General features: G+C 55.2%; 3 protein-coding genes across 3 annotated transcripts in view; 2 read left to right on the forward strand and 1 right to left on the reverse strand.

Annotated features, from left to right (window-relative positions):
* Positions 1-324: 324 nt before the first annotated feature.
* FAM57B (family with sequence similarity 57 member B) lies at positions 325-5,461 on the forward strand. The gene is made up of 5 exons (XM_006914089.2): positions 325-449; positions 1,349-1,432; positions 4,055-4,289; positions 4,731-4,826; positions 5,161-5,461. Exons 1-5 carry the CDS (start codon positions 325-327, stop codon positions 5,446-5,448), a joined length of 828 nt encoding a protein of 275 aa, XP_006914151.1. The 3' UTR covers positions 5,449-5,461.
* Positions 5,462-6,572: 1,111 nt separating this feature from the next.
* Positions 6,573-7,286, reverse strand: CUNH16orf92 (chromosome unknown C16orf92 homolog). Its single transcript, XM_006914229.1, has 3 exons — positions 7,223-7,286; positions 6,753-6,911; positions 6,573-6,664 (listed from the first exon to the last, which is right to left on the reverse strand). The coding sequence occupies exons 1-3, from the start codon at positions 7,284-7,286 to the stop codon at positions 6,573-6,575; spliced, it is 315 nt and encodes a 104-aa protein (XP_006914291.1).
* A 4,995-nt stretch (positions 7,287-12,281) lies between these two features.
* Positions 12,282-13,504, forward strand: part of DOC2A (double C2 domain alpha) — a 5,744-nt gene continuing 4,521 nt past the window's right edge. The window contains exons 1-2 of the mRNA XM_006914091.3: positions 12,282-12,477; positions 12,784-12,894. Coding sequence (XP_006914153.2) covers positions 12,461-12,477; positions 12,784-12,894 — 128 coding nt within the window. The 5' untranslated portion in view covers positions 12,282-12,460. The remainder of the gene's footprint in view (positions 12,478-12,783; positions 12,895-13,504) is intronic.

Genomic DNA, 13,504 nt, shown 5'->3' on the forward strand with positions numbered 1-13,504 from the left:
CGTACCCTCTCACTCTCCGTCCTCTCACCCAGTCCTCCCCTCCTCGTCTCTCCCCCTCCCTCTGGCTGGCTTTCTCCTGCTCCCTGTCACAGATCCTCCCTCTTCCTGGTCTATCCGCTCTCCCCGTCTTGCCTAACTCCCTTTCCCCCTTCCTCTGGTCCGACTTCCCTGCCGCATCCTTTCCCGCCCTGTCCCCTTTGTGCCCCTTCTCTTTTTTCCTCTCTCTCTCTCTGGCTTTGCGTCTCCTCCACCTCCAACTCCCTTCAGCTCGGCTTCCCTGTCCCTTCACGGCTGCTCTTCTCCCTGTCCGAGGCCTGAGCCACCATGCTGACCCCAATGGTGGCTGGGGGGGTGGTGTTCCCCGGACTCTTCCTCCTCTCCAAGAACACGCTCCAGCGGCTACCCCAGCTGCGCTGGGAGGAGGCTGACGCGGTCATTGTCTCAGCCAGGTAAACTGCATCGCTTCCCCTCAGCCCCCCTCCCCTTTCCAGGCTCTCTGGGGATGGACTCTTGGTCCGGTGGGGTCTGGGGGCTCCTGAAGTGGTCAGTAGGCTTTACCTCCAAGCTTCCTTCCCTCCTTACTGCCTTACTCTCTCCCAAGAGACCTCATCCAAACCCAGCCATCTGGTCTACTCATATTCAGACTGCTTTTCTTTCCTTTCCCCATTCACCCTCCCACCCTCCAAAACAGGACCAGTATGTGACTAAAACATTCCTATAAGGTGTTAGGGAACAAGGCAAGGGGCAGAGAGCTGTGCATTATTCAAGGCATGTGTTTGGGGGGACAAGGGACAGAGGAGTAAAAGGTAGAACTCTGTACAACCCCAGAATAATTCGCTCGAGTTGGCGAAGGGAGCATGGTGGCAGTTAAGGAGACGACAGCATATAGTGGCCAGGGGGAATGTGGGCTCACTGAGGGGCTAGTTGATGACCAGCGGGATGACTGGGCAGCTGAGTGGTGCAAGAACAGGCCCAGGGCTTCCCCCTGCCACCCTGTGCTGTTTCTTCCCCGCCCCTCCCCAGGAAGGGGCGTTGTTGTCAGCCACACATTCTCAGCATCGTCTCACCTCAGGATGACCTCCCTGGTGTCCTCCTGAGAGGAAGGCACTCAGTGTCCGCAGCTGAGAGAAGGAAGCCAGCAGCAAAGAATGGGGCGCAGAGTGGTGGCCGCTGGGCAAGTCCAGGAGCCTGAGGTGGAGGGGGTGAGCCCTGGGCAAGGCAGCCTTGGGACAGAATGGGCAGAGAGTGTCCTGAGAAGTGACTGAGTCCAAAGCACAGTAACTGGACAGTAAAGAGAAACCGAGGGGTGTGTCTCCTCCCCCTACCACTGCTCCCTCTTCCTCCCCAGGCTAGTGTCCTCTGTCCAAGCCGTCATGGCCTCCACAGCTGGCTACATCGTCTCCACCTCCTGCAAGCACATCATTGATGACCAGTAAGTGCCATGAGACCACCTTTGCCTAAGTCCCAGCAGCTTGTGTGTGTGTATGTGTGACCCCTGAGATCTCCTAGGGGACCCCTTCAGTGGCCTGCAAGTCCTTCACTCAGGCCTGAGTAAGTTAACTGCAACTCAACACCCAGGGATAAATTTATCTGAGTCCTGTCCTTAAAGGTCAGAACCAGCAGGAGAAGGACTGGGGACCGAACGGGATTCTCAAAGCAGCTCTTGGGTTTCCTGGCCTCTTGTATCATAGTAGGTTCTGAATGTTGTTTCCTCCCTTACCTCTTCCCACCCTTACACCCCTCAGACCCAATTCCCAACCAGCTCCGAACTGGGGTGCCTTCTTCCTTACACTGGGCTCACCTCTCACCTCCTCCCAGAATCCAGGTGTCTGGCTCCAGCCTCATGCACAAGGGAGATGAGAGGAGAGAGGTGACACAGACAAGGCCACTAGTGATATGTGTGTGTGTGTGTGTGTGTGCAGAGGCCAAAATTTGGCACTGGCAGCTGCTGCAGTGCCTGGTGCTTGCCAAAAAAGCCCAGGCCTGAGAGGTGGGGCAGAAGGAGGACTGAGAGGGGCCCTGTCCGTGGTGCTGACGGGAGAGCTTTAGATGACCCATGGACTGCAGCAGAGTTGCCTGTAAGGGTGCCGTTGACACCCTTACTTAACTTCTGGCCCCGCTCCTCTTCTCTGGTGGCCGTTGAACCCAAGGGACACTGTGTGATCCTGCACTGAGACACCCCCTCTTCCCCTACAGACGAGTTCCCTCATCTGTGGACTAAGGTTCATTGCTGCCTGGAAGGGCAGCTGTGAGAAGGAATTGAGTTGTGTGTGCCAAATGCCTAGAGCAGTCTGGTTCTCACATTGTGGGTACTTAACTCTTTCTTTAGACCCCACCCCCATGACTTGGCTTCCTCTTGCCCGCTCCTCTTCTTCCCCACCCCTGGGTCCAAAACGAGCCTGGACCCCCACATATTTCCTCCTGCCTTCTTGCAGAGGTCACCTTCCAACTCTTACGCCTCCTCCCCTCCAGCTCTGTTCTCCCTCCCCTCTTTTAATCCTCAGGTGGGTGAAGAGGATCAGGGTTAATCTAGGGGCAACAGCTGTTCCTACTTCTGAGCACCTAATTGCTCAGAGGGTGGGTCTGGTTTTAACCCTTCACATTGCAGCCCAGGGCCTGGTAGGTGGTCCTGGTCCCCCTAAAGCCAGGAGTTCCGATTCTTACCATGTGTGTTGCAGCCGGCTTTCCTGGCCATCCCTGCTTTAACTTCTCTGGGGCTGTTAGACCCCTTTCCACTTTCTTGCCCTCTGTCTCTAACCTGGGGCCTTGCTCCCTCTTCTCTGTCTCTCTGTCCTGGTCAAATGCTCCAGCATGGGTCTCAGCTTCTCTTTTCCTGAAATCACTCCTGCTAGCATGGCCTGCCTGTCCTTTTCCAGGTCAGACTTCCCCCAGGGCTTGCATTCTGCGTCCAGCTCACCCCAGTCTACCCCCAGCCAACTTCCTGGCCTCCGCTCCAGGTCTCACTCTCTCCTTCAGCAGCTCCCCGCATTTGGTCTCAGCCCTTTTTCCGTGTCACTTCTTGGATGACTTTGCTTTTGTTTCTCACTTACTAGCTGGGCGAGTTCCCCGAGGCCTGCCTCTTTGCCCTCCCACCTCTACCTCAGAGGATTTAAGCGAAAGGGCTCACTCAATGTGCTGACTCGAGCAGTAAAAAAATGCAATGTTGCATATTCATGCACTTTTCATTTTTGTTCACTCTCAAAGTACATAGAACTTTCTCTGCTCTTGGCTCCTTTTCCTCATCTTTTTCTCCTTAGTGCTGGACTGTACCTGAGAAAAAAAGAGAGAGAGAGATTGGGCCACATTCAGGCAGAACAAGCAGCACTGACAGCACCACCAACTCCCCAACGAAGCCTGTCTCTGACACTTGTCTCGAATCTTCCAAGGGACAGTGGGGCTGAGAGTGGAGGCTATGGAGCCAGACTTCTCATGTTTATTCTTTGGCCAGCTTACCTAGCCTCTCAGCTTCCTTCTCTGTAAAATGGGGATAACTATACTATTTCTTATAGGGTTTTCGTGGGTGAGTAAATAAGTTTATGCATGTAAAAGATTTTAGAATATTAGAATAACATAGTATGTAACTAGTCAAAGTTAGCTGGTATGCTCTCTCCCCACCACGCTCAGCCCTTCTGCTTCAATTTCTCCTAACCTCAGCTGTCTCTCATACCTTGCTTAAGCTTGTTTTCTCACTCTATCTCTGCCCTTTGGTCTGTGCTGTCTTTTCTCCTCCCCCCTCCCCCACCCCCCATATTGCAGCGGGGGGGAGGGAATGAATACATGAATATGAAAAATGGGTGGGTTTTGGGGTCAGACAGTCTGGGTTTGAATCCCATCACTACTACTCACCAGCTGTGTGATTGCATAACTTTGGGCAAGTTTCTCACCCTCTAACCTGGGGTTCCATCGTGTAACTTGAGAGCCCACTTCCCTCTCAGGGTTGCTGTGAACATCACTTGAGATCTGACTCACGTGATGCATCCAGCACTGACCCCGGCACCTGGCGGCTGCTCGGTCCATCTCCTTTCCTCCTGACGCCCTTCTCTCTGCCCAACAGACACTGGCTTTCCTCTGCCTACACGCAATTTGCAGTGCCCTACTTCATCTATGACATCTACGCCATGTTCCTCTGTCACTGGCACAAGCACCAGGTCAAGGGGCACGGAGGGGACGAAGGGGGGGCCAGAGCCCCGGGCAGCACCTGGGCTGTGGCGCGAGGCTACCTGCACAAGGAGTTCCTCATGGTGCTCCACCATGCCGTTATGGTGCTCGTGTGCTTCCCGCTGTCGGTGGTGAGTAGGGGTGCTGACAGCCAGGGCCCCCATGTCCTGCTCATGCCAGCACAGCAGAAGCCTGGGGAGCCCTGGGTCCAGGTCTGTAGGGTAGGCCCAGGATGGAAGGCCCCCACGGAGGATTTACTGAGCACCAGACCAGCCCCACACAGCAAAAGGGTCTGGGGTAGGCCTGGCCTGGCTGGGCCATGCCCAGTTGTGATGCTTCAGAGCTGCTGTTACGTGTCTCTGAGACTCAGTTTCCTCATCTGTAATATAAGGCATACAATCTTACCTGCAGGATGCTGGAGGGATACAGTGAGGTCATGCTCCCAGCTTTGCTACTGTGTTCATGTTCAGACTTTCAAAGTATCTCCAAAAGTGACTGAGGGGAGAGCAGGAGAGCCGGTGCTGCCCAGGAATCCAGGGTGAACCCAGGCTGTTTCCTTCCTCTCCTCTCAGGTGTGGCGTCAGGGCAAAGGAGATTTCTTTCTAGGCTGCTTGCTGATGGCGGAGGTGAGCACACCCTTCGTCTGCCTTGGCAAGATCCTCATCCAGGTGAGAGGATACCTGAGGGCATATGAGCCTGACCGGAGGGCATGGGAAGGGCAGGCACTTTCAGAGACCTGCAAGAATTCTTTAAAGGACAGGCGAAGTGTCATGTCTGGGAGCGACTACAGGCTGGGGTAGAGAGGAGGCGGGCGCTGGGGCCTTTAGCCTGCCTGGCCCCTGCTCTGAGTGAGGAAGGCAGGGAGGTGGGCGGAGGGGCGGGGCCCATGGGCGGGGCAGGGGCGTGGCCAGGGGGCGTGGCCAGGGGCGGAGGCGCACGCCCTGCCGCCCCTCACTCCGCCCTCGCTCTCTGCCCCGCTCCCTCTTCCCGTCCCCGCGGCAGTACAAGCAGCAGCACACGCTGCTGCACAAGGTGAACGGGGCCCTGATGCTGCTCAGCTTCCTCTGCTGCCGGGTGCTGCTCTTCCCCTACCTGTACTGGGCCTACGGGCGGCACGCAGGCCTGCCGCTGCTCGCTGTGCCCCTCGCCATCCCGGCCCATGTCAACCTGGGCGCCGCGCTGCTGCTCGCCCCCCAGCTCTACTGGTTCTTCCTCATCTGCCGCGGGGCCTGCCGCCTCTTCCGGCCCCGGAGCTCCCCGCCGCCCTCTCCTTGTCAGACCCAGGACTGAGGGGGGGCCAAGGGACCCTCCCCACCCGTCCCCAAGTCCCACCCCTATCCCCGCGGGGACAGGGCTGTGGGGCCGCTGGGTGGGGGTTGGGAGCCAGGGGCCTTTTGCCCTGACAGCCCCAGGACTGACAGATGGACTCCGAAGGGGTGGGGACAGATCCCCCTCAGGGGCTGAGTGGCGGGACCAGGTGAAGTGGAAGGCAGGGCGAGGGGACCCTCTTCTCTCCACCGTGCTTGAGCTGAGGGTAGTGAACCCCTTCCTGCATACCCCCTTCTATCACAACCGTGGGTCCCTGGAGAATGAAGGGGAACCACTTCCCATCTGCCTAGGGCCTGAGGGCCGTGGGGAGACTGACAGACACTCAAGGAGACCAGGAGTCTAAGAGGCTCTGCTGCCAAGGCCATCCCAGCCCCCTTGCTGCACACTCCTCTCAGCTCCCCACATCTGGGAGGAAGGGGACACCCTAACTAATCCCCATGGGCCTCCCTCAGTGCTGGTCGCCCCTACAGCCCTCCTCCAGGGGAGGCCAGCCTTCGGAATCTTAATTTATTTGCCCCAATTCAAATTAGTTTGTTGGGGTGGGGGGAGGGAGGTGGCTGCTATCCCCCAGCCTTCCCAGTGCTGAGCAATTCCCGGTGCAGATGGGGGGCACCTGGTCCCTTCCCTATTAGGCTGCACATCTTGCCCTCGGGCCCTGGCATGTCCCTGGTGCTATAGACCTCTCAAGGCTTCCTCCAGTCTGGGGTCGGGGGACCCTGGGAGGTGCTTTACAGACCGCTAATAAAGATGATCTGCGTGAACGCCATCATGGCCCTCTTAGCCCAGTTCTTTGGGGCTGGGCAGAGGCTGGGATAGAAAGCACAGATGACCACAGGACAGAGCAGGACCCCCTGTCTGGTCACTGAGCGGTCAAGGAAGAAAAAAGCAAAGACCTTTATTCATCAGCAGGAGAGAAGGTGGGTCTGGGCACTCGGGGCAGCATCCAAGGCCCTCGTGTGGCCCTAGGCCCCTTTCTGGCAGCTCCTATGAGGTATGGAGATCAGAGGTGGAAAGCTACCCCTGGGTCCTTCAGCCTCTCCCAAGGGAGGCTGAGGTGGGTGGGGCTGGGGGTGGGAGGGCAGGCCTTACATGTGTGTGCAGAACTGGAAAAGGAGGAAGAAGGCGGCCACTATCAGAGCACCCGCCAGGATGTGATGGAAGAACCTGGAGTTGGAACCTGCTGGACAAGGAGGGGGACATGGGGACTCTGGACTCGTCTCCAAGGCCCTGGTGAGGAGGAGGCCCCTTCTTAAGCTGGTTCATACCTGAGTTAGCAAAGCTGATGGGTTTCTCTCCAATAAACTGGGCCAGGGCCAGGAGCCTGGCTTGGTCTGAGTCTGGGTAATCAAAGAAGTCAGGTCTGTCTATGAAGAGCGGAGACTCTGCTCCCAAGGCCAAGACCTTGGCATTCTCCTGGCTGGGTGCTGGGGATCCAGAGCAAAGTCTATGACAAGAGCCAAGCAGACTCCTGCCCCCTACCCCAAGAGGCAGAGGCAGACCCAGGGCCCTGCCAGGCCACAGAGCCTTAGCTTGGCTATGGACGGGCCTGAGTTTGTTCTAGGAACTTCTCACAAATCAGCTGAGCTCTCCACGAGAAGGCCCATTCTGGATGGGGAGGATGGAGAGAAGCATGGAGGGCAGAGGGGTGGAGGCTTGGCCTCCCAGTGCTGAAGGGGGCACTGACCCTTTCCCCGCTTGCCTTCCTCCCTCCCGCTGCTCCCAGGCCACTTCCCACCTGTTTCTATGGCCCCCAGCCCAACCAGCCACAGCCACAGCCACACCCACTGCCACAGCCTCATGACCCCTCCACTTCTGTGATGGGGCGGGGGGTGGCGGGGGGGCTCTATGATGTCACAGCCTGGAGCCATTCTGATCACACACTGGAGTAAGGGGAGAAAAAGTGCTGGAGCTGGAACCTTTCCCCCCAACCCTGCTGGAATCAGAAGGGGAGAGGTTGGGACCCCCAGAGCTTTTCTTTCATCCTTCGGGCTGAACAGTGGCAGCCCCAGGATTTAGAAACAGGAGAAACTTGGTGGGGCTAAGGAACGCTGCATTTGTATAGAAGGCACAAATTTTTTTGAGGGGAAGGGCAAGGCTGAACACCTTCAGTTATTCCTTAGATTAACTACTTAGCATTTACTGGGCACTTATTACTATACTGAGTACATAGGCTGACTCACCTAACCATCACAACCACCCTATGAGGTAGGTACTACGGCTCTCGTTACACAGATGTAATGCACAGATGGGCAAAGCAATACCAGCAATGCGCACTTCCCAGGGGTGTGCATTTTCCTCCCTGAGGCTCCCCCTGGCTTTGCATCTCCAAATTCAGAGCACAAGTGTCTCCCCCATCTGAAAACCGCATCTCACTGCGGAGCCGAGGATGACCCTAGCGTTAGGAACCAGAAGAAATAACAGGATTTCCCCACTAGGTGGCAGCAGTGTCCATGCCTGCCTGCCTGCCCTCTTCTGGCCCCAGGGAGACACATCTCCCCAACTCCAGGCTCTTCACCGCCCTCTTCCCACAGGTTGCATCAGGTGCTGCTGGAGAAGGTATTGCCAGGGAATGGCAGGCATGGGGGTTGTCAGAGAAAGCCCCCGGGCCCATCTCTCAAGGCAGGTCTTTTGGTCATGCAAAGAGCTTTCATAGGCTCCCCTCTCTTGGTGGGCTCCCCCGCTCCCCGCTCTCCCCCCCCTCCCCCGAGCCATCCCATTTCCCCTTTCTATTCCCTAATTTCCTCTTATTGGTCACTTCCCATCAGCTACTTCCACTTCAAAGAGTTAGTTCCCTTCTGATAGGCAGGAAGGCCTGTCTATCACCTATGTGTCCCGCTTTACCCAAGCCCAAGGACACTTGAGGGTCTCCTGGTTTTACTACACAGATGCCAGGTCAGCACCCTCTGGCAGTCTCAGTTCCATGACTTCCCGTGAGTCAAATGTGTCTGTAGTGTGTCCTCTGCCCTGCGGATGGAGGCTCCTTCCTCCACTGGATCCCCACCCCTCATTTTACCTGCCTTCAGGGACTGCTCACCCATTCTCATCACAGCAACACTGCGAGGCACTTGCCATGGTCAGATTCCTAAATAAGAAAAAAGCCCAGAGAGAAAAGGGGAGAAAAGGAGGGACACTAACTTCTTGGGGGCCTCCTGTGGGACTGGCTCGTACGGGCCTCTTCTCCCTACACTCGTCTCTTCTGAGAAAGAGAAAGTGAGTTACCCAAAGTCACGGGGGCAGCAGGGACTCAATCTGATCCCTGGCTCTGGGCCAGGGCTCTGGCCCCAGCCTGGGGTGCAGCTGCTCTTGGGGTTTAGCTGGGAGAAGAAGGAGTTCAAAGCCCTTAGCCTTTAGAGTGGATTTTGCTGTTTCCTCAGTTGCCTCAAAAGAATACAGCTGCTCTCTCTTCCAGAAAAAGCTCTTTTGACCCAAGCAGTGAATTATCCACTTATTTATTCATCCAACTATTAAATAAATGTATTGAGCTCCTACTATGTGCTGGGCTCCATTTGTGGCTTAAATAGAAGTTGCCAGGGCCCGCTCTCTGCCTTTGGGGCCCACAGGGAAAGAACTCACGGATGCACATCATCAGAGTACAGACGAATAAGCCCCAAAGGGCTGGCTACACTTGCTGTCTCTGCTCCTTAGCCTTGAATGTATTTTTCAGCCCCTTCGGACCTGGTTTTGGCCTCATTACTCCACTGAAGCCACCTTTGCCAAGTCCACCAATGACTTCATAACTTGAAAACTGTAATGGTTACTTCTCTGATCATTCTGTCTCTCAGCATTCTGAGCTTGCCTCTAGGCTCCAGAGCCATGCTCACCAATTTGCTCTAAACAGCTCAGTCTTGGACCTTCTCTTTTCTATCTATACTCTCTCTCCCTAGGTGATCTCATCCAGTCTCATGGCTTTAAATATCATCTATATGCTGATGACTCACAAATGTATATTTCCAGCCCAGCCCTCTCCCCCGAGCTCCAGACTTCTCTACCCAACTTTCTGCTTCATGTCTCTGTATGTCCAAAAACATCTTGAACTCAATAGACCCCAAATGATTCTCCTACCCCAAACCCACTCCTGCTTTCCATTGCAGCACATGGTCTCATGGTCTCATGCCCTGCTCAACATGAAAGCCCAGGAATCATCTCAGATCCTTTCTTGTCTATCTCCTGACAAACCCATTAGCAGGACCAATATAAATCTCAAATCCATCCACTTTCTTACCCCTCCAGTGCTACCCTGCTCTTTCAAGCCAACCCTATGTCCCACCCAGCTTATTGAGACAGCCTGTGAACTGGTTGATCTCCATTCACTCTTCCCCCAGTGAGAACAAACCAGAAAATGAAGATACACTACTTAAAACCCTCCAACGGCCTGCCATGGCTCTTGTGTGAATTCTGGACTTCTTACCCTGACCTGTAAGTCTCTCGTCCGGCCCTGTCCACCTACCCTCCTCAGCTCTTCTCAGGCTCTCTCCTCCACAGCATACTCCAGCCTTGGCACACACCTCTGCCTAGGACACTCTTGCTCCACACGTGATCTGGCCAACTCCTCGCCTGCCAGGTCTCAGCTGAAATGACACCTCCTCTGGGACAGGGCACCTGAGCTCCCATGCCTTGTGACCATCCCCAGTCACTGCATCAGTCTCACTCATGGAACTTGTCTGTGTATTGTCTATCTCCCTACAAGACTGTGAAGCCAGAGATCATTGATTTTGGTCATAGTCGTAGCACCACAATATACAGTAGGTATTCAATAAATATTTATCAACTTAATGGATAGATGAAAAATCTTTCCACTCCTTCACAAACCAGGGCTCAACACTGTCCATTTTGCCCTGCAACTGGCTTGAGCTCCAGCTCATTCTCACCTTCAGCAAGGCTCTTTAGGGGGCGCTGAGGAGGATGCAGGTCTCTAAGGTTCTGGTCCAGCTTGCCCATCTCCTCACTGCAGGTCAGGTGTGCCTCTCGCCATGCCCACCAGCTGTGGTCCCGGATGGCGTCTCCTAGTCCTGTTTCCTTTCTTATTGTGGAGAGCCTTGAAGGAAACCTAATGGTTGATTTTAAAAAAATACATTCTTTTAAGGTAGTCTTTCGAATAGGTAACATATGCACAGGGTACAAAATTCAAAAGGTACTAAAAGATGTATGTTGAAAAATAACTCCTTTCCTGACTTACCCTGCCTCACAGCTACCTCCTCAGAGGTCACCGTAGTTACCACTTTCTTGTGCAGCCTTCCAGAAATAATTTATGTACAAATAAACACATATAAACTCTTTTTCCCATTAAATGGCAGCATTCTATACATGCTGCTCTGCACCTTATTTTTTTCAGTTAACATGAGATTATGAAGATGATTGTGTAGAAGTACATAAAGGACCTCTTTGTCATAGCTGTATACTATTTCATTGTATACTATTTTCATTGTGTCATAACTGACTGAATGGACATTTAGGTTGTTTCCGGTATTTTGCCATTGCAAATAACCTTGAACTTCTATTATTTTGCTCATGGGCCAACATATTTACAGAATAAAATCCTAGACATGACATTTCCGGCTCAAATAGTCTATGTATTTGTCCTCTTGGTATCCACTCTCAAGACTGGCCTCAAAGAGGTGGTGTCCATTTACCCACAACAACATCAACATTAACAGATGCTTTGAATTTTATCATTTGATAGATGACAAGTGCTTTCTCAGTGTAGTTTGACTTTTCATTTCTCTTTTTAAAATATGTATTTAAAAAAGTACACATCACAATATATATCAGTTCAGTAGAGTTAAGTATACTCACATCGTTATGCGACTGCATGTTTTTTACTTTTAAATCACAATATTTAGTGATGCTGACTTAGTACCAGGCCTAACTGGGGGCAGCCTTTGCTTCCTGGTAGTGGTGGTTAGGAGACAGAAATGTAAACAGGTGTCACTAGAGCTGAGCCTGAGATAGCTCTGAAAGCTAGGGGCAGAAGGGAAATGCTCCAGGGAGGCTCCTAGAAAGAGGTGACCCAGAATGACCCCTGAAGGAAGGGAAGGTCCTCCAGGCAGAGGAGCTTATGTGAGCAAAGGTCCAGAGGTCTGAGAGATCCAGGTGTGTTCTAGGAACTGCAACTAACATTCCTAAGAGCTAGTGCCACGAACAGGGGTGATGAGATCAGAGAAGTCAGGGCCTTGGACTAAAGGGCCTTGGAGGGTACGGTAAGGACTTTGTGTCTGGGGGACCCCAAGGCTGGGGCCGAGGAGAGCAAAGATCAAAGCTAGCGTTAGACTGAGAGGTGGTAGGGTTCAGGTGAGAAAAGGCGAACTGCGGAGGAAAGATCGCAAGGCTCTGGGGCATTCTGATTGAAGCTCGATGTCCCACCTCACCTCAGGGACAGAACTGGAGGGAATAGGGGATGGGGCGAGGGAGGGTGGATTTCCAAAGGAGATGCCATCCCTGAGGGACACCAGCCCTTCTAGGGGCTGGGCTGGGTCCCTAGTAGAAACTCCTGAACAGCCAAAGGGAGGAGGCGTGGGAAAGCCACAGCCTTGGACCTCTGTCTCCTCCCTCAGACTGTGAGGTTCCCCAGCTGGACTCCCAGGTCAGCGACAGCAGTAGGATCAAACCTCCTTGCCCCGTCTGCCCCTGGGTCACTGCGGATCTCCAAGCTCCGCCCCACAGGCCCCGCCCCTACAGATAAGGGGAGGGGAGGGCCAGACGCCTTCTGCAAGCTATCTGCGGGGGAGGGGCGTGAAAAAAAGGGGGGGCGAGAGACCGCGCGCCAGAGAATGAGCCTGCGTCGTCATGGCAACTAAGCGTCCGGTCTTGGAGACCCAGGAGGGAAGGAAGGAGAAAGCGAGGGAGGGGACACCATGGGCTAGGCGCGGGGGCAGGCGCGGGAGCCTGGTCTCCGGGGAAGAGTTGGGAAACACCAGGCAATTCTCACTCTCGGTTCCTGGTGGCGCAGGGAGCTCGTGTGTTTGCGAGTGTGTGTATGCGAAGTTGTCTGCGGTGAGTGTGTCAGCGCGTGTCTTGGGTTTGTGCATGTGTGCGAGTGTGCGCACGTGGGCACGCGAGTGTGGGCGGAAGTGCCCGTGTAAGATGCGGGTGCCAGCCTGCGTGCCCGTGTGTGCGTGCACTCGTGTGCGCCCCTAACTGTGCCCGGGCGGGAGACGGCGGGAGAGTCCCGCCCCCTCCTCAGCCCCGGCCGCCCCTTTCCAACGCCCGCCGCAAGAGCCTGCTGCCTCCGCCCCTCCACCCCGCTCACCCCCTCCTCCCGCACTTTCTCCTCCTCTCCCTCCTTCTCCGCGCGCACAGCCGGACTCTGCGCTCTTCTCGCTGGCCATCCTGGGAATCGCTGGCCGCCACTGCCCAGCTGGCACTCGCCGTCCCCCCAGTGCTTGGGCACCTGTTGGAGGCACAGAGCAGGTGCAGGGGGCTGGCCCGCCGGGGGCGTGAGGGTGAGGGTGTGTGCATTAGCCTGCATGTGCCTGCGGGATGTGTGTGTGTGGGGGGGTAGCTCTCCTGAGGCTGCAATTTCTGGCTCCTCTGGAAAGCCAGTCTCAGGAGGTGGCATCTGAGGCGGGGGTCCCCAACTTGGGCTGCAGATGTGGGGAACCAGGCAGCTGGCAGATCCTGGGGCTGAATGGACAGTGGGAAATGAATGTCTAGAGGGGTGAGTGAGACCAGGACCAGACAAGCCTGGTGCAGAAGGATGGATGGGGCGGCTTCAGGGAGTAGGCAGGGCCCAGGGGCAGACACGGAAGCCCAGAGTGAGGGGCTGGGAAGATGACAAAGGGATAATAGAGGTAAGTAGGCAAGGCTGAGGTGGAGCCAGGACCTGTCTGGGGGTAGCGGACTGGCAGCCCAACCCCTGTGGAGCAAGGGTGAGGTTCTGGAGGGCCCAGGCCTCCTGCCTGCACAACAGCTGGCACAGGCAGATCTCTCTCTCTTGACACCAAGGGAGGCCACAGACCAGGGAGGTTGCCCCCTGGCCCTCAGCCAGCAGATCGTGAGTACAAGGAGTCCATGGGCTCAC

This window comes from Pteropus alecto, unplaced genomic scaffold (genome assembly GCF_000325575.1).
Source record: "Pteropus alecto unplaced genomic scaffold, ASM32557v1 scaffold44, whole genome shotgun sequence".
Lineage (NCBI taxonomy): Eukaryota > Metazoa > Chordata > Mammalia > Chiroptera > Pteropodidae > Pteropus > Pteropus alecto.